The sequence below is a fragment of the Semicossyphus pulcher genome, unplaced genomic scaffold (genome assembly GCF_022749685.1).
Source record: "Semicossyphus pulcher isolate SPU_LCO1_2020_fin unplaced genomic scaffold, fSemPul1.0.p SCAF_28, whole genome shotgun sequence".
Taxonomy (NCBI): domain Eukaryota; kingdom Metazoa; phylum Chordata; class Actinopteri; order Labriformes; family Labridae; genus Semicossyphus; species Semicossyphus pulcher.
In genome coordinates, this window is record NW_027211702.1 from 2,811,939 (window position 1) to 2,839,577 (window position 27,639).

The 27,639-nt window shown below is 39.5% G+C and overlaps 2 protein-coding genes across 2 annotated transcripts in view; one reads left to right on the plus strand and one right to left on the minus strand.

Moving 5' to 3' along the window:
- The first annotated feature begins 254 nt into the window (after nucleotides 1-254).
- On the plus strand, nucleotides 255-12,273 carry spag8 (sperm associated antigen 8). Its single transcript, XM_069677097.1, has 7 exons — nucleotides 255-323; nucleotides 1,076-1,235; nucleotides 1,457-1,502; nucleotides 2,529-2,649; nucleotides 5,817-5,879; nucleotides 6,340-6,428; nucleotides 12,171-12,273. Exons 1-7 carry the CDS (start codon nucleotides 255-257, stop codon nucleotides 12,271-12,273), a joined length of 651 nt encoding a protein of 216 aa, XP_069533198.1.
- A 243-nt stretch (nucleotides 12,274-12,516) lies between these two features.
- Nucleotides 12,517-27,639, minus strand: part of npr2 (natriuretic peptide receptor 2) — an 86,857-nt gene continuing 71,734 nt past the window's right edge. The window contains exons 16-22 of the mRNA XM_069677208.1: nucleotides 27,006-27,152; nucleotides 25,265-25,388; nucleotides 20,691-20,759; nucleotides 20,230-20,404; nucleotides 17,836-17,934; nucleotides 14,995-15,086; nucleotides 12,517-13,086 (exon numbers count right to left, since the gene is read on the minus strand). Coding sequence (XP_069533309.1) covers nucleotides 13,024-13,086; nucleotides 14,995-15,086; nucleotides 17,836-17,934; nucleotides 20,230-20,404; nucleotides 20,691-20,759; nucleotides 25,265-25,388; nucleotides 27,006-27,152 — 769 coding nt within the window. The 3' untranslated portion in view covers nucleotides 12,517-13,023. The remainder of the gene's footprint in view (nucleotides 13,087-14,994; nucleotides 15,087-17,835; nucleotides 17,935-20,229; nucleotides 20,405-20,690; nucleotides 20,760-25,264; nucleotides 25,389-27,005; nucleotides 27,153-27,639) is intronic.

The window sequence follows — 27,639 nt, forward strand, 5'->3', positions numbered from 1 at the left end:
TAGATGTAAAAAAAGACAAGTATTCCATCCTTTATTTCTTTCTGTTCTATAGCTTGCATTATGTTTGTTTTAGTAGTATTAAGTTTTGTCGCTCTTTTTCTCTTTCCGGAAAAAGAAAGACCGTTGTCATAGCGACACTTCCGTCAACTGAATCCTGTTGCCAGGTTCGTCGTCACTCATTCAAAAGACGGAAGATACCGTTAGAGAGGTTCAGCATAGTTTTAGTCCAGTTTAGTCGTTAACTTGGTGCTAAAATGACCAAACAGCCAGCCACTGTGGAAAATAAAGTTGGAAGGTGTATGTTGCGTAATTGGGCAGAAGAGGTGAGTGAAGTTAGCTTAGTGCAAAACGCTAATGTTAGCTAGCAGCCAAACGTTACAGACTGCTTGGCAAACTGTAAACAAACTATAAAAGTAACTTAAACATTAATGTGGAATGTTTATGATTGAGGCAAATATATTGTAAGTTAGACTTTATCAAATTAACATAGTACATTTTTAAAAAACTGAATGGAAAGTACAGTATTATTATCTAACACCTAATATAACTGGTAAGTGGTGTGATGCTGTGTTCTGTGACCACATAAAGCTACACATTTTAGCAATAACGTTAGTGCATAGAGCCTCAGAAGACATTTGGGCTATTCACTCATAATTACAGTAATAAGTTACACCTGTGTTTAGAAAATCAAAATGCTTTGGGAAGTTATAAATTGTGTTTTATTTCAACTAGTCACTTGATACTTTTCTATAGCTGTAGCCTACATTTTGTAATCAAAAGCTTTTGCATAGAAATTTTGTTTCAGTAGGAAATCATGTTCATCATCATCATGTTCTAATCCAAATCAAATAACAGATACAGAAGAATGTGAGGTTTTTTTTTTAATGACAAAAATAATTGAATATTATATCACCAACAACATGAAACACAAAGAAAATGTTCAACAAAATCAAAGAAATACACAGTAACAAGAGTACTATCAAACATTGTAGGCTTTATTAAGGCTGTATTTATTGGATGGCTTCAGATTGCATTTGTATGTTGTCACGTTAATCCTGCATGTCCCTGTATCCAGAGGGCCGTTGCTGCTCTGGATGCGGATCAGACGAGGATACAGATCCAGAGACAAGGACACAGAGGGATTCTCACATTGGACCAGGACTCTAAAATGGAGACGATCACCACGCTCAAAGCAGCTTTCAGCCCTCCGAAAGGTCCAGGTGTGAGGCAGCGAGGTATGTGAATTTCTCTTTCATTGGCCCGATAAGAAACTATTTCATCTCATACCAATATAAACCATATAACTATAGACAGCACCTGTATTTCAGAAGATTTATTCAGGTGGATGTGTCATAAAGAACATGGGGTTAGAGCTGTTATGTTTTCTATAAATCTTTTTTAGATGATTTGCAATACGTGTTCAGTTCATCTCTTCTTTTGTGTTTCCATGGTTCAGGCATCAGAAGGGAGCTTTTGGAAAAACACATCGCCATGATGATAAGGTAAATCAACGAGGAAACCAGTTTTTTTTTCATGCCGGATAAATTATTGCTGGAAGCGGTTTGTTTATGGAAACGAAGAACACTGCCTGACCATGCCGAGAGGGAAACATGTCGGAGGAAAGTGATGTAATATTTACACGTCTGGGTTTGTTTCACTGTTCAATCACAGCTGTAATACCTTTTAAATCACATTTTATGATGTTATTTTACATGGAGGCCAGTCATCCTAATGGGGTTTATGGAGTCTATCCCCACAGATGTGGTTATTAACGTCCCCGCACCAGTTAACTGCTCATAAACAACACAAAGCATCATGTCTTCGATGAAAACGGCTTATGCTGCAGTAGACGCTGTCTCATCACTCAGTCCTGAGCCATACACTACATTTCCTGGACTTTATAAGCACACACCAACGCTACTTGATTCAGACCAGGTTATGTTCAGCAAAATCTTATAGAGCCTTTCTAGGCTGATTGGTTTTTATCTTCAGCCCAATTCCATTAAAATAGTTAGAAATCACAGGTCAGAAGTAAATCACACATCACAACATTAAAATCTCATGTGCAAGGATTATGCATTTCTTACATCATCAGTCCCAACATACCGTTGTTTCACCCACACAGTTGTTTGCACTGATTAGACCTCGTCTCAGGACTGTGTGGGCATTAACAGACTCGGCTGGTATCTGCCTCAGTCTACTGGAAGTGTTCTTACACAATTATCATCCATCTCTGTGGATAATGGCTTCTCCTGTTTTTTTGCCCTTTTGTTTCAAAGCTGATTAGCTGGTGTCCAATCAATAACAGATTACAATTAAAGGGGAGTTAAAGTCAGATAAAAGAATCCCTGTAAGATGTTTTATCTTTGCTAAAAATCATCTTTTCCTCACGCATCAAATTTCAAAGCAGTTAGTTATTTTGACTAAAACAAAATATAATCCACAACTTGCGATGTACTATTATAAGTATTAAGGTAAGATAATAATAATACATTAGACTTTATGATAGGCTTTTCTTCTTTTTACAGTGAGAAGGTTCACGCTGAACGGAAAACAACGACCCCAGAAACCGACTTCAGCTCCACAACACAAAGGGATTTCAGTGTCGAGGGATTTGTGCCTCTTAGCCCTGAAACAACACAAGTATCGGTAAGTGTTTATATGATCTATGTGTGTATAGTAGTTCATGAACAGTGATGAGAAATAACCTTGAATATGGAGCCCAGTCCATACAGGCTAACAAGACAATAGATGACAGCAACAATTGGGATGGATATACAGTTCAGTACATTCAAAAAGGGGACATTTGAAAATACAAATTTCCATCACAGAACTGTCTTATTATGAGGGGACAGTGTTCTGTGTTAAGCTGGAAAACTTTCTAAAAATCTCACCAAGACAGAAATCGCCTCATTAAAGAGACACATTCACATCTGCAGTATATCAATGCACCCAAAGAAAGCACCTAATGACTCTGGATGGCATTACGGTCAGGGACAGCCATTTTACCGACAGCACAAAATATAATGGAGCCGACCATTATATCAAAAACGTATTCTAAAGGTTGAAAGCCAAGGTCAGGGCACAATTTATGTTATTCATCACAGACCCAAAAGCTTTTCTTGCTGGCTTACCAATGCTCCTCTTCTTCCCTTTGTAGCGCTCATATTTCAACTTAGAACAAAACAGAAATACATAAAAAGTGTTGTACCTTTAAAGGAATAGATTCAAATTGGAATATGTGTGCTCTGCTGCTGACATTGATTCTAAATTAATTATTAAATAGTATTAAAACTGTTTCCAATATGTTGCACCTCTTGCATATTTTGATAGTTCATGTCCTTACTTTTATTTCACGTATAATTTACTCTGTTGGTTTGAAAATATTTGTCAATTTTCATTACAAAAAAGAGAGTGAGGGAGAGATTATTGATACTACAATACTAACAACAGCATCTACTTTAGTGTGAACAACAATGTAGCTGTACACACAATCATGTGAAAGAGGCACAGTCCTTAATTACAAGCCAATCAAAGTAAAAGCTTTCTGCAAGAGAAAACAAAATGAGCTGTCTGTATTATCAGGCTGCTGGTGAGGTAAACTATAATTATCACTAGGCTGTTAGTATGAACTAGAAGCCATCGGATTATTAGAAACAGGTACTGAATAGCTGTACAGATGTAGCTGTAATCTGTACAGATGTAGCTGTACAGATGTAGCTGTAATCTGTACAGATGTAGCTGTACAGATGTAGCTGTAATCTGTACAGATATAGCTGTAATATGTAAAGCTGTAGTCTGTACAGATGTAGCCATAGTCTGTAAAGATGTAGCCGTAGTCTGTACAGATGTAGCCGTAGTCTGTACAGATGTAGCTGTAATCTGTACAGATGTAGCCGTAGTCTGTACAGATGTAGCTATAGTCTGTACAGATGTAGCTGTACATATGTAGCCGTAGTCTGTACAGGTGTAGCCATAGTCTGTAAAGATGTAGCTGTAGTCTGTACAGATGTAGCTGTAGTCTGTACAGATGTAGCTGTAATCTGTACAGATGTAGCTGTACAGATGTAGCTGTAGTCTGTACAGATGTAGCTGTAATCTGTACAGATGTAGCTGTACAGATGTAGCTGTAGTCTGTACAGATGTAGCTGTAATCTGTACAGATGTAGCTGTAATCTGTACAGATATAGCTGTACAGATGTAGCTGTAGTCTGTACAGATGTAGCTGTAATCTGTACAGATGTAGTTGTACAGATGTAGCTGTAGTCTGTACAGATGTAGCTGTAGTCTGTACAGATGTAGCTGTAGTCTGTACAGATATAGCTGTAGTCTGTACAGATATAGCTGTAGTCTGTACAGATGTAGCTGTAATCTGTACAGATGTAGCTGTAGTCTGTACAGATGTAGCTGTACAGATGTAGCTGTAGTCTGTACAGATGTAGCTGTAATCTGTACAGATATAGCTGTAGTCTGTACAGATGTAGCTGTAGTCTGTACAGATGTAGCTGTGTCGTTGTGTCTCTCAGTGATCAGTTCTTTTAGTTACCTTCCTCCAGCTTTTTATCCCTCTCCTCTTATTTCATCCTTTCTTTTTTATGATCAATATATTTTATTGATAAAACATGACACACGAACTGAAGTTCAACAGACTAAACAAACAAGAAGCTCATAAATGAGACTTCTTGTGAATGTTCAGTCAAGCAAAAGCAATGCAGAGCAAAAGTAATAACAGTGACAGCAGTCTGCTCTTCAGGTCCTTTGAGAAATAAAAGACATCATGTCCTTGAACCAGAAATGTGTGTTATTGTAAGACTACTTTCCAAGCAGCCATAAAAGCAGAAAGGAATGTTTCCTGTTGTGTCAGCCTCACACTGATCTGAGAAGGTTCAATTAGAGGACCGAATATGAATTATGATGTTAAAAAATTTTCATTTGATCAAAAAATGTTTAAGTTAACTGAATTTCCATTTTTGCCTTTGTATCAGGTCACTGTCAATCATGTGAATCATTTTTGGGTTTCTATATCTTAAAGGGGACTTATGTTAGCTCTGCAGTCAATTTTCTATTATTCTAATGTGTTGCTGAATCATGTTGGTAAAGTTTTTTTCGTTTTAAAAATTGTTTACATTTTTAATTTCATTATTTTTCAAAGCGTCTCCTTCCTCCTGAAACGAACAAGCCGTTTTGCCATTCAAAGGTTAGACCTTAGCCCTATTGGCTGACAATATTTGACCGTGTAGCCCCTCCCCTAATGTGTGCGATCCCACGTGGGGGAACAGCCGCACTGCACTGTCACTCCAAAGTTGTAGTAAACATGGCTGCTCTAGGATCGGTTATTCAGCCTTATATTTACGAGCCAGAATCACCAGGCGGTATCGGAATGGTAAGCTAAAATCTTGATGACTTGACTACAAGCTAGTGCCAGAAGGAAGCCTGAGGTGAATGACGGTGGTCGATTTCAGTGAAAGCAAGGTTCTATGCAGAAACCTGCAGCTGTTCTGAACGGCCCATTTCAGAGGCGACCTTTTTAAACATGTAATTCTGTGAACAATAAACACCCAAAAATGTGAAACCCATGCAAAATATGAGAATACCCATTCCAAAGATATGGCCCCTTTAAGATATGGAAACTTAATTCATCATATAGAGTATATTATTTTATTCATAAACAATCAATAACAAAAAAAAATAGATTAATCAATGAAGAAAATAATATTTCAGGCTCATTGTGGATTGTCTTTGCTACAAATATAGGAGCAAGAAAATGAAAACCAACCTCGCAGTGCTCATTTGAGTTCTTGTTGTCTCATTTGCAGACTCACGATTATAAAAACGAGCAGGCCGTCACATTCTGGAGTGAAAATCGACAGCGTGTTCAGGTGAGTCAAGTTGTTCCACCTTTTTGAAAATAGGATGTCATGTTGCTGCTAAAACACATTTATTATCTTCAGCTCTGAATGACTTTATTGGGCTAAAAGGAATATTTGTGTTTGTCACAGTAGCTTTCCTCTCTGATGCTGAACACATAGTTCTTTGCTTAGTGTCCTTTTTACCTGCAGTCACTAATGGCGCCACATAATGTCAGAGGAGAACACAACAACAGCAGAGATGCACATTTGTACCTCTGTCAATAGGAGGATGATTATAGAGTTAGTTCAGAGCGCTTACCCACATTATCCCCTCTGTGTCTGTGCAAAGTGACCTTTATTATTACTTCGTGTCAGATTCTTCAGACCCTTCATGTCTCCAGCTCAAACAGCATGTTTATTTGAGTACAGTAAGATTCAGAAAATAATGAATCCTAGTTTAACATTAGTCTTGTGTTTCTTTGTCTCACAGGGTGTGACGGCTGTTCAGTCCCTCAAAGCACCTTTCAGGAAGTCAGCGCAGTTCAGCACACCCATCAGTGAGCGGCTGGATGAACTCGAGCTCCCACTTGATAACTGACACATTACATCACATTACATCACTTAATTAACAGTTTATATTAAAGAGCTACTAAAGTGATTCTCAGTGAGATCTCTGGTGTGGTGATAATGCACATTTTAAACTCAAGGTAATTTAAAGGAACACACACAATCAATCAAGTTAGAACACAATGAACTGTTAAAATAAGATTAAATGAAATATGTTAAATGAAAAGGTTGATTAAAAATAGGATTAATATTTCGTTACAGTTAATCCGTAGCAGATACTCCAATGTGATGTCAGCAAAGCAGAGACAGCAGCACGCTGACAGTTAAACTTTAAACCTGCCAAACAAACTGAAATAAAACACAGTTAGCTGGACTTGCTGAAAAATGTTTGCCCGTGTTTAGTTTCCTTGAAGTAATTATTTACTGTTTCTGTCAGCTCCCTGTGCACCTCTAGTCAGTACTGACCGAAAGCATTACACACACACACACACACACACACACACACACTGTGCAGACGACAGCCAGTAAACAACATCTAAAATAATGAAGCGCTCGCTCTTTCTGCTTATCTCTCTCCATGTTGTGCAGCGAGCTGAGCATCTTGAATTAAATGCTGTCAAAAATGCTGTCAAACTTTGTTTTTATAATTTCCATCTTCTATCTTGAATCCTCCACTGGAAAAGATTCAGAAGACTGCACAGATAAAACTAAAAATCTTGCAAATAAAAAAAAAGAGCTTATATCACCAAGATGCCGATTTGCAAAGGACTCATATTATCACATGACCTCTTTTCGTGGTGATTTATGTTTTGTTAGTCGCAGGGAGATTTACTGTAAGAATGGACTTAGCTGATTCGACAGGATGATGATAACAGAGGACCCCAGCTATTATAACAGATAACATAAGATAAGCTTTATTGATCCCCCACAGGGGACATTTACTCATTACAGCAGTTCACATGACAGGCAAATTAAGTAAAGTACTCAGGTAATAGAAAACACTAAAAACCACAGAAAGTGGGACGGAGCTGCCATAACTGGCTGCCACTCACACGGCGCCGGAACCAGAAAAGATGAAAAAGAAAGAATCAAATTACATGAAGTCCCCAGGTAATACTGCTCACGTGCAAATAGGATATTAGTGTGGTTAATTGGTTGTCCCCTTTAAACTTTTAAAATTTAATTTTTTTTGTACTGCTCTTCCATGTTGCATTGTTTTGTGATTGGCTTACGCTACAGAAGGTTCCAGCAACTGATTCACACATTTCCACAGTTCAGTCAAACGCACATAAAAGAAATTGAGTGCTTTAAAGCAAATCCCTCTTGTGTGATGAAACTCTCACTGAATCTGAGCAGCAATGAGGGTTCTACAGGAGAAATAAACCCACTGGAAACATATACATGAACAATTTACCTCAATTGAATTTACAATACCAAGGAAAGTTGAGCCCATCAGGAAGATGTCGGGGTTATGAAGGTGGACAGTGCAACAGAAGTCTCCAAGTGATTGACTTTCAAACGACTGTGGTCTTCACTGGCTTGGATTAACTATGGTGTCTAGACTGTTCCTCACTTTGTGCAACTTAATAATTAAAGTTGGATTTGTCTCTCAAACTCACAGCAAATCAATATTTTTGTAGCTGGACTTTTGTTTTTTACTGTGATTTGTTCACAGACTCCATTCAGATAATTTCTCTGTTGCCTCTCCCGCCTTCTAATAATTGCAATCGAATGGTGCAGAAAAGGCTGCGCTTTCCTCCTACATAGAGTAAACATGTTGCCATTGTCCTTGAAGAAAAGATCTATCTAGCTATCAGGACTTCTAGCAGAGGCTTCTTTTCGATCCTAACAAAGGCCGGCAGCAGGCTGATGTAAATCACCATACATTGATTGGAGTCACACATTGTATGCTACAGATTTTCATGTGTTGTGGCAATTAGAGGACAATACAGCCGCTGCTGAATCTTTGTAAAGCTGTCAGTCGGGATAAGGAGGCGGTAGCTATGGCGACTAGTAATTTAAGCTTAAATTCATGCAGTTTGTCTTTCCAAACATTTCATTATTTTCATGGGATGACACTGAGACAACAAACTGTCGTTGAAACAAAAGACCTTGGAGCAAATGTGTACTAAAAATGACAAATTAAATGCAATACAGTTTTTTCCGTTTCAGTTGTGTCTCTCTTGTTTATGTCAGTGTTTCATTTTGGTCTGTTTTTGGGAAAACTTCAGCCTTCAAATAAGAGTTTTAGAGTCACGATTTCTTACTGTGTATGTATTTCTCTGATCTGAGCCGTCAGATGACCCAGTGAGCACTGACTTGGTCATTTGAGGGTCAATAGATATTTTCAGATGCACTAAGAGCCTTTCATTCAACCACATGTAAGTCACTAAGTCACTATATTTAAACGTAAGCAGGTCTTGATTGGTCTCAGCTTACCATACATAGAATTTTTACAACATTAGGCAATATTCAAAGTCCTATTTTCCATTATTTTATATCTGTAATAAGTTTGATTTTATGCACAAATATGCATTTATATTTTTTATTTATTGAAATTGTGTTAGGGGATTTTCACTTCTGTATTTGTTTGGATTAGGAAACTTAGGCAACTTGACAAACTTTTAAAAAGACATTTTTATTGTTCAGCAGACAGAAAAAAATGTTGTGGACTGAGAAATACCGTCAGAACAGCAGGAAGTGACCAAAGTTTTGCTAAGGATTTATTGTTCAGAAAAACTGAAGCTTGGCTTTTGCAATCAACAGTAGTAAGGCTGTCAAGCCTTATAAACATTGACTTTAGTACGGTGGCCAACAAGGACAATCGCGTTGAAACGACCCAAACGGTTTCCATCAGAAGAAACAGTCTGGAGGACTTCTGTTGTGTTGACTGGATTTGCAGCATTTTTCTTTTGCATGTGTTTTCTGTGTTTGTGTGTTTTGGACTTTGCATCGTTTCTGTATTTGCAGCGCGTTTGATGTTAAATGGCTTTGTTTCGGCCTTTTGCATTTTTTGCACGTTTCTGTCATTGCGTTTGTTTTGGACTCTTGCATGTGTTTTTGAATTTGCAGCCTGTTTTTTCTAATGGAAACCGTTCGGGCCGTTGCTGCACAATTGCTCTCGTCGGCCACCGTACTTTAGGCATGAAATTAATTTTTTTTCAATTAATCATGAAATGTGATGACTCACTAATATTGCTGTTAAATTAAACTTATAAATTTTGTCGGGATTACAAAAAATGATAAAACTAAATGTACTGAATCTAATTAAGCTCTAATAGACAGAATATATTAGTTTCAGTCACATTAATAAAGTATTTCAAAAATCATGTTTACTTAAAAAAAAAAAAAATCTTCCTGGTTTTCTAAGAATGAAATAATTTAACCGTAACTTCTGGACACTTGTCAACATCTTTGAAATCAGGATATAATTTGTCTAAACAAAGGGACACAAATATTTTCAGGTCAGCTACCTGGTGGTTGGGACCAAAAATCTGTCCAGTGTAGTGGACGCCATGCATGAAAGCTAGATGTCTTTTTTTTTTACCTGCAAGTCGCCACCAATCACCACTACCTATATACTGGTCAGTCCTGGTTCAAGAGGTGAAATTAAGATGTTGAGTTAATTTACTTATGTACATTATTTGTGCAATATGCTTGGTTGCTATGCACTTTAAGGTCTTGGCTGTGTGTAAAGGCAGAAAATAACACAGGACAGGATGACAGACAGCCCAGTGGGTCATGAGGAGTTAGCAGGTCAGCGCTGGGTTCAGCAGAGACCTTCACTCTGCTCGCTGAGCTGCTAACAGGCGCCGGCTGTGTGTGTCGCTGCGAGGAAGTGGGCGGTAATTACAGCCGTGCAGGAGGAGAAGATGTTCTCCTGCAGAGATGAAAAAACCCACAAACACACACACCAACACATGGCCACACACAGCGCCCATGCCCCCGTTCCACGACTGATAATGAGCACCTAATGAGCGGTGATGTCATTACAGCAAACACACAGCTGCCTGCTGCCGACTCGCTTTTCTGCACTTCTTTCCTTATCTGTCCACCACGGCCTGCAGTTAATTAGGCTGCAGTCTCATTTCTCTGTATCTCTGTTGCACATGTGTTATCTTATAAATACATTTATCAGAACAGCCCAGGCAGCATCATGGAATTTGAAGCTACAAAGCGTATACATGTCTGATAAACGTGAACCAGTTGTCACGACTCTCAGAGCTAATATTTAATAGAAGTTAAAAATAGAAAATAAAATCTTCAAGGTGCAGCAGACGTTCTTAAAAGGTGACATCCGGTAGACTGCCCCTCTGATGAACTTGCTTTTACTCTTGTGCATTAACACTTCTGCGAGCACTTCCTGACTTTTAAATTAGCAATCCCAGCAGGACATCCAACATTTCAGGCTGGGACGGCACAAGGTCATTTATTAATTCTTTCTGGGTTGGATTTGGATGAAAACATCTCGGCGTCAGGAGGATTCGGCCTAGATATTCTCACAGAGTTCAAACAAGTTTTGAGCAGCACGTCACAAAGCTTATCCAAACATGTTTGTATCTTCTTTTCTGATCTATCTTAACTTTTAAAGACACAGAGACAATTTAACACGCTTTTGTCTCATCACACAGCCTTTTAACTTGCAAGAACAAAGAATCTATTGATCGACTGAAGACTGTGCAGAACTCAGCTGCCAGGCGTTAACCTGAATCAAGAGACATAATTGCACTGCTGCAGTTTTAGCTTCTTTACCCAGGCTCCCAGTTCATCAAAGAAATGATTTTAAGATTTAACTTTACTTTAAAGGATCTTAATGGTCATTTTCCCTGATATATGTCTGACCTCTTAGTACCATGAGCAATGTTACATACTTTCAGGGCTCCATGCTTCGGAAAAATCTGCCCAAGGAAATCTGGTCGGCCTAGTGTGAGATCCTTTTTTAAAACATACGTCTATCAGAGAGCCTCTCCTCATTTGACTTCAGTTTTTCTGTTGTCGGGTTTAATTTGTTGTCTTTGTGAAGTAATTTGTGTTTGATTTACAAAAGTGCTTAAAAGTAAAGGTTATTTTTAGGATTATTTTTTTGGGCCTTTGCCTTTATTGTATAGGACAGTGGACAGGGTTGGAAATGAGAGAAGAGAGAGTGGGGATGACATGCAGCAAAGGGCCGAGGGTTGGGGTTGAGCCCTGGGCTGCTGCGTCCACATCCCCAAATATTATCATTTCTATTATTATTAAACTATTATTAGTATAAACAGCACAACTGTGAAGTTAAGGTTGAAATAGTTGACCAGATACAGATACCAGTGTTGGTATCGGCCTCCAATACAGCCTAAAATATGGTATTGCACATTGGCGATTGGGCTGCACGGTGGTGAAGTGGTTAGCGATGTCGCTTCATGGCTAGAAGGTTCCTAGGTCAAACCCCGGTTCAGACATAGTGGGCCTTTCTGTGTAGAGTTTGCATGTTCTCCCCGTGCATGCCTGGGTTCCCTCCTGGTTTCCTCCCGGCTTCCTCCCACAGTCTAAAGACATGCTCCTTCGGTTCACTGGTGACTCTAAAATTGTGTAATGGTGTGAATGTGAGCGTGAAAGGTTGTCTGTCTCTGTGTCAGCCCTGTGATTGACTGGATATCAGTCAATCTCACCCAATGACAGCTGGGATAGGCTCCAGCACCCCGGGACCCTGAACATAGTATAGATGAATGTATAGATAATGCATGGATATCTCTTGTGCCAGTCACTGCACAGATCCGATACAATCATTTATTGGGCCCCCCAAAATGGTCATGTCATGATAACACACATGTTAGTCAAAGCTGGCAGAATATCAGCAACTGGAGGTTTACACAGGTAATATGTCAAATAATATGTATATTTTAAATCACATTTTCTGGGTTCTCTGTATCAGACAATTCTCAAGACTGGGTATCAGAATCCTGAGCTGGAAGGAAGTAATGTTGTTGCAGCATCTCCAGTATAAAGAACAGACCCATTAGTGCTTCTTTTTTGCTCCTTCTCATAATACACCCTCTGTGGATCCAAATATCAATAATTAACCACAGTCCAAAAAGCAAAAGCATAAAAATACAGACTGATCTATAAATGGAAAAGAGTGTTTTACTCAGTTTATTGAACAAAATATCTTACAGTATCTTGGATATACATATATACATATTATCTTGTACTGTGTAACACGGCTGATGAACCCCTGCAGTGACATCATAGTAACGCTGTGCCTCCAAACTTCAATGGATGAAATATTACTACATCATTGACTTTCAAACACATTATACAAATCTTAATATAGAAAGCACAAAAAATAAGAATTTATCAGTGAAAAGTACTCACTCTGTGGACAGAAAGCTTCTTCATACAAAAACAACTTTTACAATTTCTTTTTTTTTCTTTCTTCTTTTGCAGTTACAGTATGCAGGTAAGAAAAATACCTGGACTTCCCTTTGTGTTTGTCACATGGTGTCGTTCTGTTTTCCTCTGCACGGAAATCACCAATAAGGACTTATTCTAGAACAAATAAAGAAGTGGCTCGGCCACCGGAGCTCCTGCTGTCGTCTCCGCTGCTGCTGTCGCGCTATCAGCGGACCTCTCAGATTACATACACATCAGTCTTCTCCCCGAGAAGCCAATACGTTCTCATTTTGCCTTTGCCCTGGAAAAACACAGAAATCAATAAGTTCATCAATGGAGATGAAGACGGGGGTGTGGGTGAAATCCTCCATTAGGCTGCCCTTCGTTTAAGGGTGACCCTGATGGTTACCACAGCTCAGCTTGCACCTCCACCTTTCTACTTAATGAGAGTTATGGGTAATGAGAGGGAAATTTCCACATTGCCATATTTATCATTTCAAAGTAAGGATATTAGTTTCCAATTTAGATTGATATCAGATGTCATAATATAAAGAAAATTGTACTGTCTACTCTTAATTCCTACATTTTTTTTTCATCGGCTATTTCCAATAGAAATAAACTTGTTTAAGGGTTTTGTGAGAGTTCTTGTTGCTAAAACATGTCTGAGAAAAGCTGTGGCAACAACCACGGACTGTGTAAAAGAACGTTGCATCTTGGTTTTAAAAGTAAAGCTAATGCGGAAGTGCCTTAGACCTGCATTTTTCCTATTGGCCAGCAGGGGGCAATTTTAGCTATGCAATCAATTTTGTGTTTTTGAATCACGTTGGTAAAGTTTGTTTTGTTTTCTCCTTCCTCCTGAAATGAACAAGCCGTTTTGCCATTCAAAGGTTAGACCTTAGCCACGATTGGCTGACAGTATTTGGAGTGACCGCATAGCCCCTCCCCCATGTGTGCGATCCCACGTGGGGGAGCGGCCGCACTGCACTGTCACTCCAAAGTTGTAGAAGACATGGCTGCTCTAGAATCGGTTATTCAGCCTTATATGTACGAGCTAGAATCACCAGGAGGGATCGGAATGGTAAGCTGAAATCTTGACAACAACTCGACTACAAGCTCATGCAAGAAGGCAGCCTGAGGTGAATGACGATTGGTTGATTTCAGAGAAAGAAAGGTTCTACGTAAAGACCAGCAGCTGTTCTGAACGGCCCATTTCAGAGGCAACCTTTTTAAAAATGTTATTCTGGAAAAACACAGAATTATGCAGTTTTCACTTTTTCACTGTGAAAAATAAACACCCAAAAATGTGAGAACATCCATTTAAAAGATATGGCCCCTTTGAGAGTGAAGCCAATGCGGAAGTGCATTTTTTTCTATTGGCCAGCATGGGGCAACTCCACTGATTGTAAAAAGAAGTCTAATTATATAGAAGTCTATGAGAAAATGACCCTCCTTCCCACTTAATGTACAACCTCAATAAACCTGTTTCTTACACATGTATGGTCTCATTCACGAGGTTCATGTCTTTGTTTGATGCAGGATGATTTTAGTCCCATTTAGAGCAAAACAGAAGATAAGGCAGGGAGCCTAATGTTGAGGCTCTCTTCGGACAGGTCACTACAGCAGCAACCTGTCACCCAGAGCCATATTGTCATATAACATTTTCTGGACAATCAGGTCCTGACAGCATCCTGACGTACGCTTTCACACATGCCCCACACAGCAGGAGACTGTGTGAGAGAGGTTGAAATCTGTTTAATGTCCGGGTCCAATGATTTGTACATTTGCGTTTCCACATGCAGTCGATCTGGGTAATGTCAGAATACTTTCAGGACTGCATGTGCACGTGTGAAAGGGGCTCAGCATGAGCTCACCTCTCATCCAAGTATGGCCACTTCCGGCTCTGAAAAACCAAGATGGCAAAGGCCAAACTCCAGGCTTCAAAACTGTAGTCTTAAACCTATGGGTGACCTCATGGTGGCTACACCTTATTCTTATATACAGTCTATGCCTTTAACACACGTGATTATTTAGCTCTGTTTCCAGAATTTTCTGTCTACAAGTCCGACTGTGAGGTAAGATCTGAGACAGTTTTTCTTTGCAGTGTGAGCGCACTATATTCAGCAGTCCCAAACCCAAGCAGCACAGCCTTTGATCCTTTTCTGGGACTTCAAATTGGTCAATTCTGAAAAAGCAAAGAAAGGGTTCTTACCTTCATTTCTACATCTCCTCGTAACTGGAGATCAAAGTAGCCGAACTCATCCAGCACTTCTTTGGTTGCAGAGGATACATGGATCTTTAAGGCTGCAAAAACACATCAACAGGACAACAGAGAAGAATGTGAGTGACAAAAAACAACTCTACCAATGTTTGAATTATGCCTACACCGCTTTTATCTCAGGTCTCAGGATTTATTGCACATGAGGAAACGTCAGACACCAGCAGCTGAAATGCTAACAATGATGAAAATCTGTATTGTTTAGCCAGATTAATGCACACAGTGCAGAGATGTGAGACGTGATTCCTGCCTGTGAAGCTTCGGGCTGCAGTTTATCGCTGGCTAAGGGCCCTTTGCTGTAAGTGCTATCAATTATTTACCAGAGGAAGAACAATACAGGAAGCGGCTCAGTAGTTAATCAATACATCTGATGATTCGCTCACAAAGGATCCAACCACAGTTTCATAACACTAGTTCCTGTCACGGCCAGTTAAGAACAGAAATGTCAGAGTAAAAGAAGAAGTGTTTGACTCAGCAGGTCAATACGTCTTATATTCAGCTTCGGAATCATATTTTACTACAGAAGGTTCCTTTAAACCACCTCAGAGGATACTCGTATCTTAATCTTAATACAGATGAATCCAGAGTATGTTCTGTTTACAGCACCACAAATACAGCAAAGTAAAAGGTTAAGTCAGTCAACCAAGCCCACGAAAAGCCAAACCACACCCAAAGATGGATTGATCTCTTAACAAATAGTATGTGTATCCAAAGCCTGACAAATCTCTGTCATAGTCACATTGTTCAGTTTTTAAAAAAAAAGTTTATCCAAAATATAGCATTTATGCACCGCCCCTAAGATCTGTAAAAACAAAGGGAAGTTTGCTAAACTTTTTCATTTTAAATCCAAATGTTAAACTGCTATAAACTGTCAACTACTGAAGCAATAGCGATCTGGTTCAAGTTCAGGTTCATTTGTTACTCTGTTTCTGTATTGAACAACACAAGAACTGAAATATAACGCCAAAACAGAATTTAAAATACCATCAGTTACAGGAAGAATATGTTTTATTTCTAGTTGTAAAAACTCTCCAGGCTTTGTGCTTTTTTTCAAGGGAGAAATTAGCAAACAGTTGCACAGCAAACAGTGTTTGTCAGTTTCAAGGTTGTTGTTCCACAACGACAAAAATATCAGGGCCACATTTTAAAAAAAGAAAACAAAGATTACGAGAATAAAGTCGCAATTCTGGGCTATGGTTAGCCTACGTTATTTTTTTTTAAAGATCATTTTTTTGTAGAGAAAAACGTTGCACATGTGTTACATAGAACTGGTGCATAGGAGAGGAAAAAATCTGTCAAAATCGCAAGTAAACTCCCGTTTTGCCTGATGAAGGTTGAGTACTGAAACGCTGCAAGCAAATAAATGTATTTTCTGCAAGTTGGACAGTGTGATGGAGTTTACTTGCAAAAGATAATTATTTTGGCTTTTGCCTTTATTAATGGGACAGCTGAAGAGAGACAGGAAATGTGGGGAGTAGAGAGTGGGCACCAAATGATCAGCAGACTGGGAGTCAAGCCTGCGATCAGTGCGTCAAGGACTGTAGCCTCTGAATATGGGGCGCCTGCTCTACCAACTGAGCTAAACCAGCGCACCAGCCTAAGTTATTTTAAAGGGGAATATCAGAAAAGCCTGAGCTAAAATTACCAAAATCCCGAGTCAATTTCAGATAAAATCTTTTCACAGTCCTTATACTTGTGGTAAAGTGGTGCTGATGTTATTTGTGAAACCTATGTTTAAGTATAACTTCACAAGATTCTCCACGTTCCTCATTTTAGCGCAGACGGCTGCTCTTGTGATATTCCCCTTCATAATAATGTACAGGCTAATAATCCACTAAAATTAAGACTTTATTCTCGTAATATTAAAACTTCCTTTGTCGTAATATAACTACTACTTTTTTCTTGCAGTCTCACGACTTTCTTCTCTTACGACTTTCTTCTTGTTATATAACTTTATTCTTGAAATCTTTCCTTTAAAGTTGAACTTTTGGTTTGTGTTGATTTTGGCGCCCCCTGTGGACAAAACCGTACCTCTTATCTCTTTGCTGATTTTGTCCTGTACATGCTGAAGTGGTGGTTTTTAACAAGAAATCGAATCATGCTGTCTTTAACAGTAATTTGTATCACTCACTTTAAATTTTTGCTCTGGAAAATGTAAACAAAGGCAGCGTGCAGTTAATCGCTTGGTTTGACACCTACCCCCCACCAGTGGTTTCAGGCATTAAAAATAACTATGTAGCTATCAATCTTGTCGCTGATGCTCTGGTTTGCTTTTGTAGGTCATATAGAGTCATCAGAATTAATTTCAGTCTGTTTCATAACCAACAAAAACTCCTCACAGGAGCTTTAATGTGGCTCTAATACTCCATTGATTGTGCATTAATATATTGTTCCACTTTATACAGGGCCTGTTTTCTACCAAATATATTCTGTGCTGGAAAAAAATATAAAAAAGGGAGAACATTACTGGAAAAAATTAAGAACCACTGCCTTAGATGATCTTAGACGATTTGTATAGGAAAAATTGTTCATAAACAAACAAACAAAAACGTCAACAGAAAAAGAAGGAACATCAGGAAAAGCAACAAAGAAGGAAAGAGTATTAAATGAGTGGAAAACTGAAAGAACTGAAACATATGAATGAGCTACAGTCCCTATAACAACCTGACATGTGTCACCAGTACATACATTTCTATGAAGCACTGTGTGGAGGCATCAAGCATAAAAGTGTAAAAACATGAAACCAAAATAAGTGACAGTGACAGTGCGACTCACCCTCTCCATTGGACTCCATCCGAGACGCCGTGTTGACAGTATCTCCAAACAAACAGTATCTGGGCATCTTCAAACCCACCACGCCGGCACAGACTGGACCTGAAAAACACAAACTAAATATAGTCACATTTTACAGTGGAAAAAAACCCAATAATATCTGGCCCACTGGGAGCTGTAGTCATTATCACTCAGCCACCGCAGTGAAAATGTTTTTTAAATAGGACGACAGGGGTGAGTGAATTGAAATTGCGCTGTGAATGCTTTAAATTACTCTGACAACGCTAAGTGCCAGCCTACGCACGCTGGTCCATTTCTGCTGCATGTCAAGTGTCTGGATAAGAATATAAACAGTGCCGCCATGAGCTGATACAGTCTAAATACTCTGTCAGTATCTGTTGGAACTTACAGCAGAGCAGACACTGCAGACAGATCAAGATCAAACATGCTGTGTTTATTTCTAGTCAGTACGTTGGTATCCTGAGGTGGGAAGTTACGCATCACAGCTGCATCATAACTAGTGTACTCCGTGCCAGATTGTAGGAAACCCAGCTAAAACTAATACAGGCGAACTGCCCTGTAATAAACTCTACTTTGAGTACTTACTTTCTACTTGAATTTAATGGATGTTGAATTTAGCTTAAGCTCCCAGGATAGATGAGTGAAAGCCATATGTTTGTGCCTTCTGTGCTGTGTTGAGGAATTTTAAGTACAAATATATGCTAACTAACTGATTAAAGAAAGACAGAGCCCACATAAAAGTGACACAAAATAGTCCTCTTGCTTTTGGAAACATTGGAACAAATGTCAATATTTGTTTTAAGTGGACTTGTGAACTGTAAAGATTACTTTCCTGTGTTGTTGTCCTCGTGTTGTATTTGATTATTTCTTAATACACTAAACTGGAAGTTGACAGGCTGCTATTACGTCTCCCTACAACATCTGCATGCCTGAATGCAAGCAATTTTCTACTTTAAACATTACTTTCTATGTAACTTTACTTTTGACAACGGTGTAAAGGACTTCGGGAAGAACCTGTGGAGTTAACCAGCTGCTTGAACAGGCGTGACAAACTTTAACTTTGGAAGAAAAGTGCACGATACACAAGCCTCTACGTCACGGGATGCCCCTCTATATGAGACCGGACACTCAATATTATAATTATTATTATTACAGTAATTGGGTCCCTCTCTGAGTGACCTGTTGATGCATTTTGTTGTTCATTACCAGGCGATTAATGACATGATTGCGTACATAACGTTCATCTACTAGTCAATAGTCATAGTCAAGTAAGAGCTGCATGTGATCATTAGAGAGCAGCTGCATTAGCACATGAATAGAAAATATGTGCTTCATGAAAATCTAAAAATTCCAATGTAACTAGTCTGTGATGATTAAATTCAGCAGTTCATTGATTGAGCAAACTAGCTAGTAGGATGCCGTTATATTACTCAGCACTTCATCACAAACATGTGGAAGATTTTCTTCATTTCTCTGTTATGTAATCAGGCTGTTGTTGTAACTGATGATATATAAAATCTAAATAATGTAAAGGCGGCATTATTAAGGTCCCTTCACAGTCAGCGGGCAGCAGGCACTGAGTTGTCACTGCAGTAATGGTGGCTCCACAAGATTGGTCGCCGGATTCATCTAAACTGATATGGACCGATGTGTCTGTGTAAAGTTAAAAGTAAAGTTACACTTACAACACTACAGCCTTGTGAGGGGTCCTAAACTTAGGATCAATTTGGCAAAATAAACGAGATATTTTGAATGTTAATAATAATAACAATAATAATAGCTAGAATATTAAGTCTGCATTTAAGCGCACTATTCAAGGGCACATTAGATTTCACATTTAACGCTTGTATTACAATTGATTGTCATATATCAGGAGCACAGACATTCCGATATCTGTGCAAACCTTCAATAACACAGACGAGGAGATAGAGAAATATGCTTCGGTTCGTCCAAGTTCATGTGGAAAGTTGTTGCTCAAACTTTTGGCAAAATGTGTTGCAACAAAAGTTGGATCAGACCAGAAGCTTCTTGGAGGGGAAATGCATTTTTTTGTCCGTTTGTCCACAAGACAGCAAAGTGTTTCTTCTTTGTTATGGAGGCTAAAACTAAACATGTTCTCATGCTTAAAATATTCAAGTCTGGTTTAGACGTCTGAATCAATGCCTGCATCTTATATTATCACATTCATTTAAAACGTCTGATGTTATGCCGTTTACCACTGGAAGCAAATCAGTTGCTGATGGACAGACGGCAATATTAAGAAGGGGCCAGATCATGCAAGGGAGACAATAGACACAGAACAGATACATCAATGAAAAACAGCAGCAGAAATCACAGCTTTGGTGGAGAAAAGTAGCCATTATGAGCGACCCTTACCTGTGTGTATACCTATCCTGAGTCTCAGCTGGTCGTTGGGTCTGTGTCGGATCTTGAACGTTTTGACCTGCTCTAACAACGCCAGCGACATCCCGGCGATCTCTCTGGCGTGGAGTTTTCCGTTCCGCACCGGGAGCCCTGACACCACCATGTAGGCGTCCCCGATCGTCTCCACCTAGAGGACAGATTAAAAGAGATCAAAGCATCAGAAAAAGTAAAACCTGAGTCATGTCATTAGCAGTTTTACTCCAAGGAGGCCCTCAGTAGTTCACAGAAATAACATTATTTGTTTTTGAGTTTGGGTATCCTTCTTGGGCTATAAATCGCATGAATTCTAACTGCTGAGTTGCATATTTTAACATAAAGAAAAAAACTCAAACGTTTGGAAAAATATACAGCAATTCTTGTGTTAAATAAAATCCACCATTATTATTATTTACTCACTGATTGTCCTGACTTACCTTGTACACATCAAAGTTATCGATGATAGCATCGAAGCAGGTGTAGAGATCGTTGAGCAAAGTGACAACCTGTTGAGAAAGACAGAATGAATTCAGGAGTAAGGAGATAAGTATTAAAATGTTAGTAAAATGTATGGATGGCATTTAGACAACAAATCAACCTGCTTTCTATGTCAAGCAGGTAGAACCGATTCTGAGTAGGGCCTTAAACCTGCGCTTTTTATTTTAAGGCTAGCCATTGGTGACTCCAGTGGTTTTATTGTCACATTGGCATATAGGATGCACGCTGATATCTTTGTTTTCTTACATGTCACTCTACACAGAGCAATGCAGGAGCATCAGCATGTCTGAAAATGGCCACAAAGGACAAAACGAACTGTGACGGAAGCAGAGCAGGTAGAAAGAAACAGAGGTCAGCATGATGCCGGACAGGGTGAGACAGCGCACCGAGACTACAATGTGCTGTGTGCTCCGACCCTCTCTGCTCTGATGATGATGTGTGGCAACAACAGCGGTGCTTAAGATGCAGCAACTCTCATCAAAATATGGTCTATTCTAGCTAACTCCGAAGTATCAAGATGGCATCAGTCAGAATTTCAAACCGTCATTGGGCGGCAGGCAAGGGGACAATCACAGGGCTGACACATAGAGACAGACGACCTTTCACTCTCACATTTACACCAAAGGGCAATTTAGAGTCACCAATGAACCTAACAAGCATGTCTGTCGACTGTGGGAGGAAGCCGGAGTACCCGGAGGGAACCCACGCATGCACAGGGAGAACATGCAAACTCAACACACAAAGGCCCCCGACGTATGAACCAAGATTTGAACCTAGCTGTGAGGCGACAGCGCGAACCACTGCACGGTGCAGCCCAATTCCAAACTTAACATTTAAAACTATAAACTCAGAAAAGCTGTCCATAAATCAGTGGGTGACGTCACGGTGGCTGCGTCCATTATTTTTATACAGTCTGAAAAAGATTCTGACATGAGGAGAGGCCAGCGTTTCTGCTGAACCTCTCGGTCTCCCACATTATCTGTCTGTCTGTAGCTGGACGGTTGCCCGCTGAGGCTCACTGACAAACGTTTACAGGATCATAAATCAAACCCGTGGATGGAAAATAACAAACACAATCTGGATTAAATTTAGCAGATTGCAGGGCGTGGTTGGCTGTTTATTCAAAGAATAATATATTATTCAGTCATCTTCTTTAATTTTTTAATTTTTTTATATAATGTCTCTGAACTTTAAATAAAACCCAGCTGGCTCCAGTCAGGACGCTGTAGTCAGAAGTAATGAGAACACTTTCTCTGAATTGTGAGAAGCTTAAGAGCCTTCAAATAAAACTCTTAAAGGCAGAACTGCAGTTGAAACGTGGACTTCAATTCTGCCATGTCCAACAGCTCAAAACACAGCCTACTGTCACTCAGATGATTGACTGGTTTAGATTGGTCTTTGATATAGCTGCAAATCAAGTAAGTTACTCATGTTTTTTGGTGATATAAAAGGTCTTTTTATAGCACAACTGCATTACAATAGGTGTGTATTTTTTATTGAAATTAATTATAAAACACAAACATTTTCATTAAGAATTGCATCAGATTTTTTTGAAGATGAACTATACTTTAAATCGCCAAATTAAATTTAAATTTCTTCCCTGCCTATTCTGTCTCATTGCTAAATTAGCTGGTGTTGTACTGCCACTAACAGTCAATCATGAAATACAATGAAACCATCTGCAGATCTGTGCAGTGCATCACCAGTATGCGTACAGTAGGTTTGGGTGTACTGTGCAGCCGGATATAGCAGGGACCCACTGATTAAATCATCGCTCTGTAGCGCCCCTGGTGGAAAAAACTCCACATTACCTTAAAGGAACAATATGTAATATATTTACTGGAATTGATTTTAAATGGCCATGATATGTCAACAGAATTTAAGGAAACATGCTTATTTGAAATACTGGCTTCTCCGACAACAACGCTGCAGCCTGCTCCTGAAATTTCCCATGCCCATTTCGTCACCCCGGGTTGCCAAATATGAAACTAATAAGCACACAGGACTTGTTGCTTGCCATAGTCAAATCGCACGTCTTGCACTCGAGTAGGTTCAGTGTCCTCAACCTGGCAACCCGCGTGAGCTAGCTTTGTGTTGTACTAGAAGCGTAACTCTGTTTGGGAATAGCTGAGTGCGTGAGAGTGGGTGGTGGAGCAAGTGAGTGAGAGAGACAGGAAGTGAGTGTGTGCGCATGAGTTAGGAGAGTGAACAGGGATCGGAGGGGACCAGCAGAGAGTGTTATCAGTAACTGAAAATAACAGAACATAACTCCCGTGTCTTGCTTCCTGCTCGCTGCTGTGTGTGTAAAGCTAGCAGCAGCTTCGGCCCTGGTGCAGACCGATAAGTCTCCCTTGTGCTTAGCGACCACGGTCAGAATGCTGAAGTGGGAAAGGCTAACATTCAAATCTGGGGAGGAGGGGGCGGCGGGGATTTGGATTGCAGTACCCTTTTTAGACGCTAGTGTCAATGTTAGATATTGTTCCTTTAAATATACAGTAAATAACATTCTGTCACTGAACAAAAAGATGCTTTCCATTTTTTATATTTGTACTTGAAAAGGTGCAAAGCTTTGGTAAAGAAACACTTGCCTGAGCACTGTCTCATGTTTTTGCCATTCTTATACCTTCAGCAGTAAATAGTTCATCACACACAGCTTCATTTTACTGGAAATACTGCATTATACTGTTAAACTAAAACTGCTCTGGATTCAGGTGACATCCTTCACATGTGTGCAAACAGCTCTGTACTCAGGGGAGTGATTCATTTCACTAATGCAACTCAACATTTTTAAAACGGCTCTCATGGTACAAGGAGGACCACTGCAAGCGCTGCCGAGCACATGGTGGAGCATTTGATTGACTGACAGGCTGACAGTGAGACTGCGGGGAAACATGTCCACTCGAGGTGTCTGGGTGGGGGCTGGAGGGTTTTTGGGCCTGTGTTGCCTGACAGGAGCAGCTGCAAACACTACTGACATTTCAAAATGTGCTGTTTCTTTTTGTTGTTGGTTTTGTGGGTTTGAAAAGAAGTGCGTTTAATCATTCAACATTCAACATTTTGATTTACAGCGAAAAGTTCCTCAAAATCGATTGCAATACTAACATTGCAACTTTCAAAGAATGTTATGGTAATTTATGGTAACACCCCACTCGTAATATTTTTGCACACACATCAGATGTAGCTGTTTCATATCAAACTTCCATTTTTCCAGTTCATCACCACATCAAACTCTATAGCAGCCTAAATGAGTCTGACATTTTACCTTTAAGATAACAATAACAATAACTTTATTGATCCCCAAAGGGAAATTCACTTGTCTGGCATCTCATCTACCATTGTTGATCCATTCCTGTTTCATAATACAGACATTCAAATATTTCCAGCTGAAACCTTTATCATGTCAGGTCAGTGTTTCAGCACAGCTCACTTTCGTTTTTAACTACATCTTTTATTCTAATGAAGAATTTTAATCAGCCAGTGAACTGTTAGCGGGGACTCAGCTGGCAGCACCAGAAGCCCCGTCACAGAGCATTTAAGCCACACTGATATTTAATACGGAACAAGGTTATTAAGTGTTGTACCGGTTTAAAACACCCGGTCTGTTTGTTTTGAGGAGGGGACCTCGGGAGACAATTCCAGTTACATTTTGGATTAAACTTTGAATTATGACCTGGATGACTGGCATGGAACAGATTTTTAACGTGAATCTGTTTTTACCGTTTTTTATCACGGTTTGTTTTTTCGGAGAGGAGAAATCCTCTGAGGATAATTTGGTTCCTGAAAAAAAAAAAAACCTTTGGCGCAATGAACACTGAAAGGTCATTTTGAGTCTTGTTTTGTTCAGTTTACAGTCGCTTTGTTGCTCCAGCATTTCTTCGTGTACATTAACCCTATTTTATATGGCTGCCATTTTTATAAAAACAGTATACCCAGTTCGACCACATTGTGTTGTTAAAATCATTAATGCATGTATATAAATGCAGAAAACAGGATTCATATTGTTTCAGTTGGAACTTATTAAGAAGCTTAACGTAATAAAAAAAAACAGATAAAAGTGAAAAGAGCCAGTGTCAGTTCTCAGTAGATTCCACTCCATCTGGTAATGTGAGATTGTCCATCATCACTTTACACCCTCGGCATGGATCTGACATCCTTGCTCATGTATTTGCTCTAGAAACCTCCCTTTGGTATTGATGTGAGATGGAGATACGTGGTGGCATAATGTGACTCAACTCTGCGTCAACACACTCTCCCATCTAACAACTGTACTATTTTGAGTTGCAGCCCGTGTGTGGGAACACACACTGTGGGAACTATGAGACACACCGTAGGTAGAGACCTGATACTGGTGAGCACTTTTATGCATGAATAGAGAAAGAGAATCTGCTGCAACTGTGATCACGACCAGTGAATTTCAGAAGCTTTAAGAGGTACATGTTGAGAAAAGTCAGCAAACCTGCAGAGTCAGAAAAAGCCAGTTGCAAAGTGGAAATCATCGGCAATCGCTGTTTACCTGTAGAGGTGTGCTCTCTGCAGACATGGACGTGAAGCCCACAATGTCGCTGAAGTAGATTGTGACGCTGTCGAATGCTTCAGCTTGCACCGTCTCCCCTCGTTTTAGCTGCTCTGCTACTGAACTGCAAGAAAACAGAGGGTAACATGAGGTCACAATGTTCAAAACCATAAATATGAATCCAGAAAGCCAGGGTCCAGATGTTTGGAAGTTTCTGGTTGGATTTTTGCCATCAGATTGGACCAAACATTGAAAATTGGTTGTTATAAAGAAGAAAGGGTACTGAAATCTGATTAGAATACCTAATCCAGTTGGTTCTGATTGGATCAAACCTTAAGTATGTGTTGGAATCAAATTAAAAACTCTTGTTTGATTTTATTTTTTTCTTGTGGGTCATATAAAGGGTCTAACTGTTATCTGTATTGTTTCATTTATTCTGTCCCTTCAAACAAAAATATGCCAAAAATAAGATGGATTAGCTTTTGATAAACTGGGCCCTGGGTATTTGAATACTTAAAGTGATAATCTCGAAGATTTTCATTTAAAAAAATGTCTGTTAAGTCACTATCTATTGTCGAATGCGGTAACACGATGGTGATTGAGCCTATGGCCCACTGAGGAAAGCCTTTGCATTTGCAGTACTACAGACTGGGTGCGACTTTCGCGGAAAAAATCACAAGCGGCGCCCAGTTAGTGACGCGTTTTCCATCAGCCAGCAGTGGTTGGTCTGACAGAGAGGGTAGGCAGAGCTAAGCGGCTGCACTCCCAGTTTCTGTAAGCATTGCGAGTAATCAGTAATCTACTATGGCTGAACAAACAAAGAAAAGATCGCTGACTACAGATACAACTTCAAAAATAAGTGAAAATCCAAAGAAAAAGAAACAAATTGGACGCTCAGATGAAGGCAAACTGTCTGAAAAGTAAAGCGACCATCAGCCAGGAAAATTAAGAGTTACAACTGGAGCAAACCGTGGACATCACACGCGCAACGCTGTCTGGATATCTGGGAAGTGTGCTCCCGCAATTACTGTTTATCGCCATAGGTGCCGCCAAAGAGAACGAAACGGTGCTCTTTGAGATTATAGCTTTAGGTTACTGAAGAAACTAAAAATTAAGGTCAAACAAACAACTACACACTGTGAGAGTTGAAGAGAGGATGATGGTTATTTTATTAATGTCAGGTTTAAATAAAAGATTTGCTTCTTGCAGCTACAAAACACCTGGCAGGTTCAATTACCACCATCCACACACATCCATTATCTCAATCACATAAAACCAAAGGCAAAAGCAGCGGCAGAAGTTATTAGTTTGATTCACAAGTATGGTGAGAAATGATGAGTGTCCTTTCTCTCAGGCTTTGAAGTAGAAAGATTCTGCAAGAGGATAAACGGGTGAGAAAGACGGGATTTGCGACTGTGGTGATTTCCAAGCAGCTCAACTCCCTATCAGGTCTTCTCTTCTGTTTCCTCTTAATGAGCATTTCGCCTGTCAGCTCTCTCTGTTCCCTTTCATCTACAGTGAGATTGCAGCACAGGGAAATGTGTAACTGTTAATAAAACGAGGTGTTGGGAGTGATTTCAAGCTTTTAATTAATTCAGGGATTTAACACAATTGACAAAGTATCATTGAATCCTACTGCTAACACTCACCCTGCAGTTTTTCTGGGTTCAACTTAATTGGAGTTTTAAGCTTTTTGTAGGAAGGACAAAAGTGTGAATGTGAACTGTAATATTTTTCTTACTGTGGTAAAATTTGATAGAGGAGGTTTTCAGCTTTCCTCTTCTCCTCAAGGTAGGCTTGTGTTCGCTCCTCCACCAGGTTCTCCAGGTTGTTGGCGTACTGCTCCATCCTGGACAGCAGGTTGTTGAGGATACTGGTGCTGCCCTCCCTGTGGGAAACACACACAAACACAGAATAGAATAAGGTAAAGGTCTGTGAACCCAGGAAGTTGCTGATGAGAGCTGCAAAAGGCTGATTAGTCGATTGAAATACTATTAATACCCAACTATTTTATATCTCATTAATCCTTTCAGGGAAACAGAAATTCGCCAATTCTAGCTTCTTGAGTGTGAGGATTCGCTGCTTTTCTGTCATTTATAACAGTGAAGGAGGTGTCTTCTGCTTTTTGATTGTTAATTGGACAAGTGGTAGTTGACGTTGTAGACGTCAGACATTTTATAGACTATTAGGGGTGGGACAAAATATATCGATACAGCAATATATCATCTTCCTGACTCGTGCAATACAATTCTCGATAGGCTGGCACCATATATCCATATTTTAATTTACAAATATAAGATGCTCTAAACAGATTTCCTTGCGATTTTGACTCACCTGTCACTACTTGAAAAGTGCACCTGACATGAATGACAGTA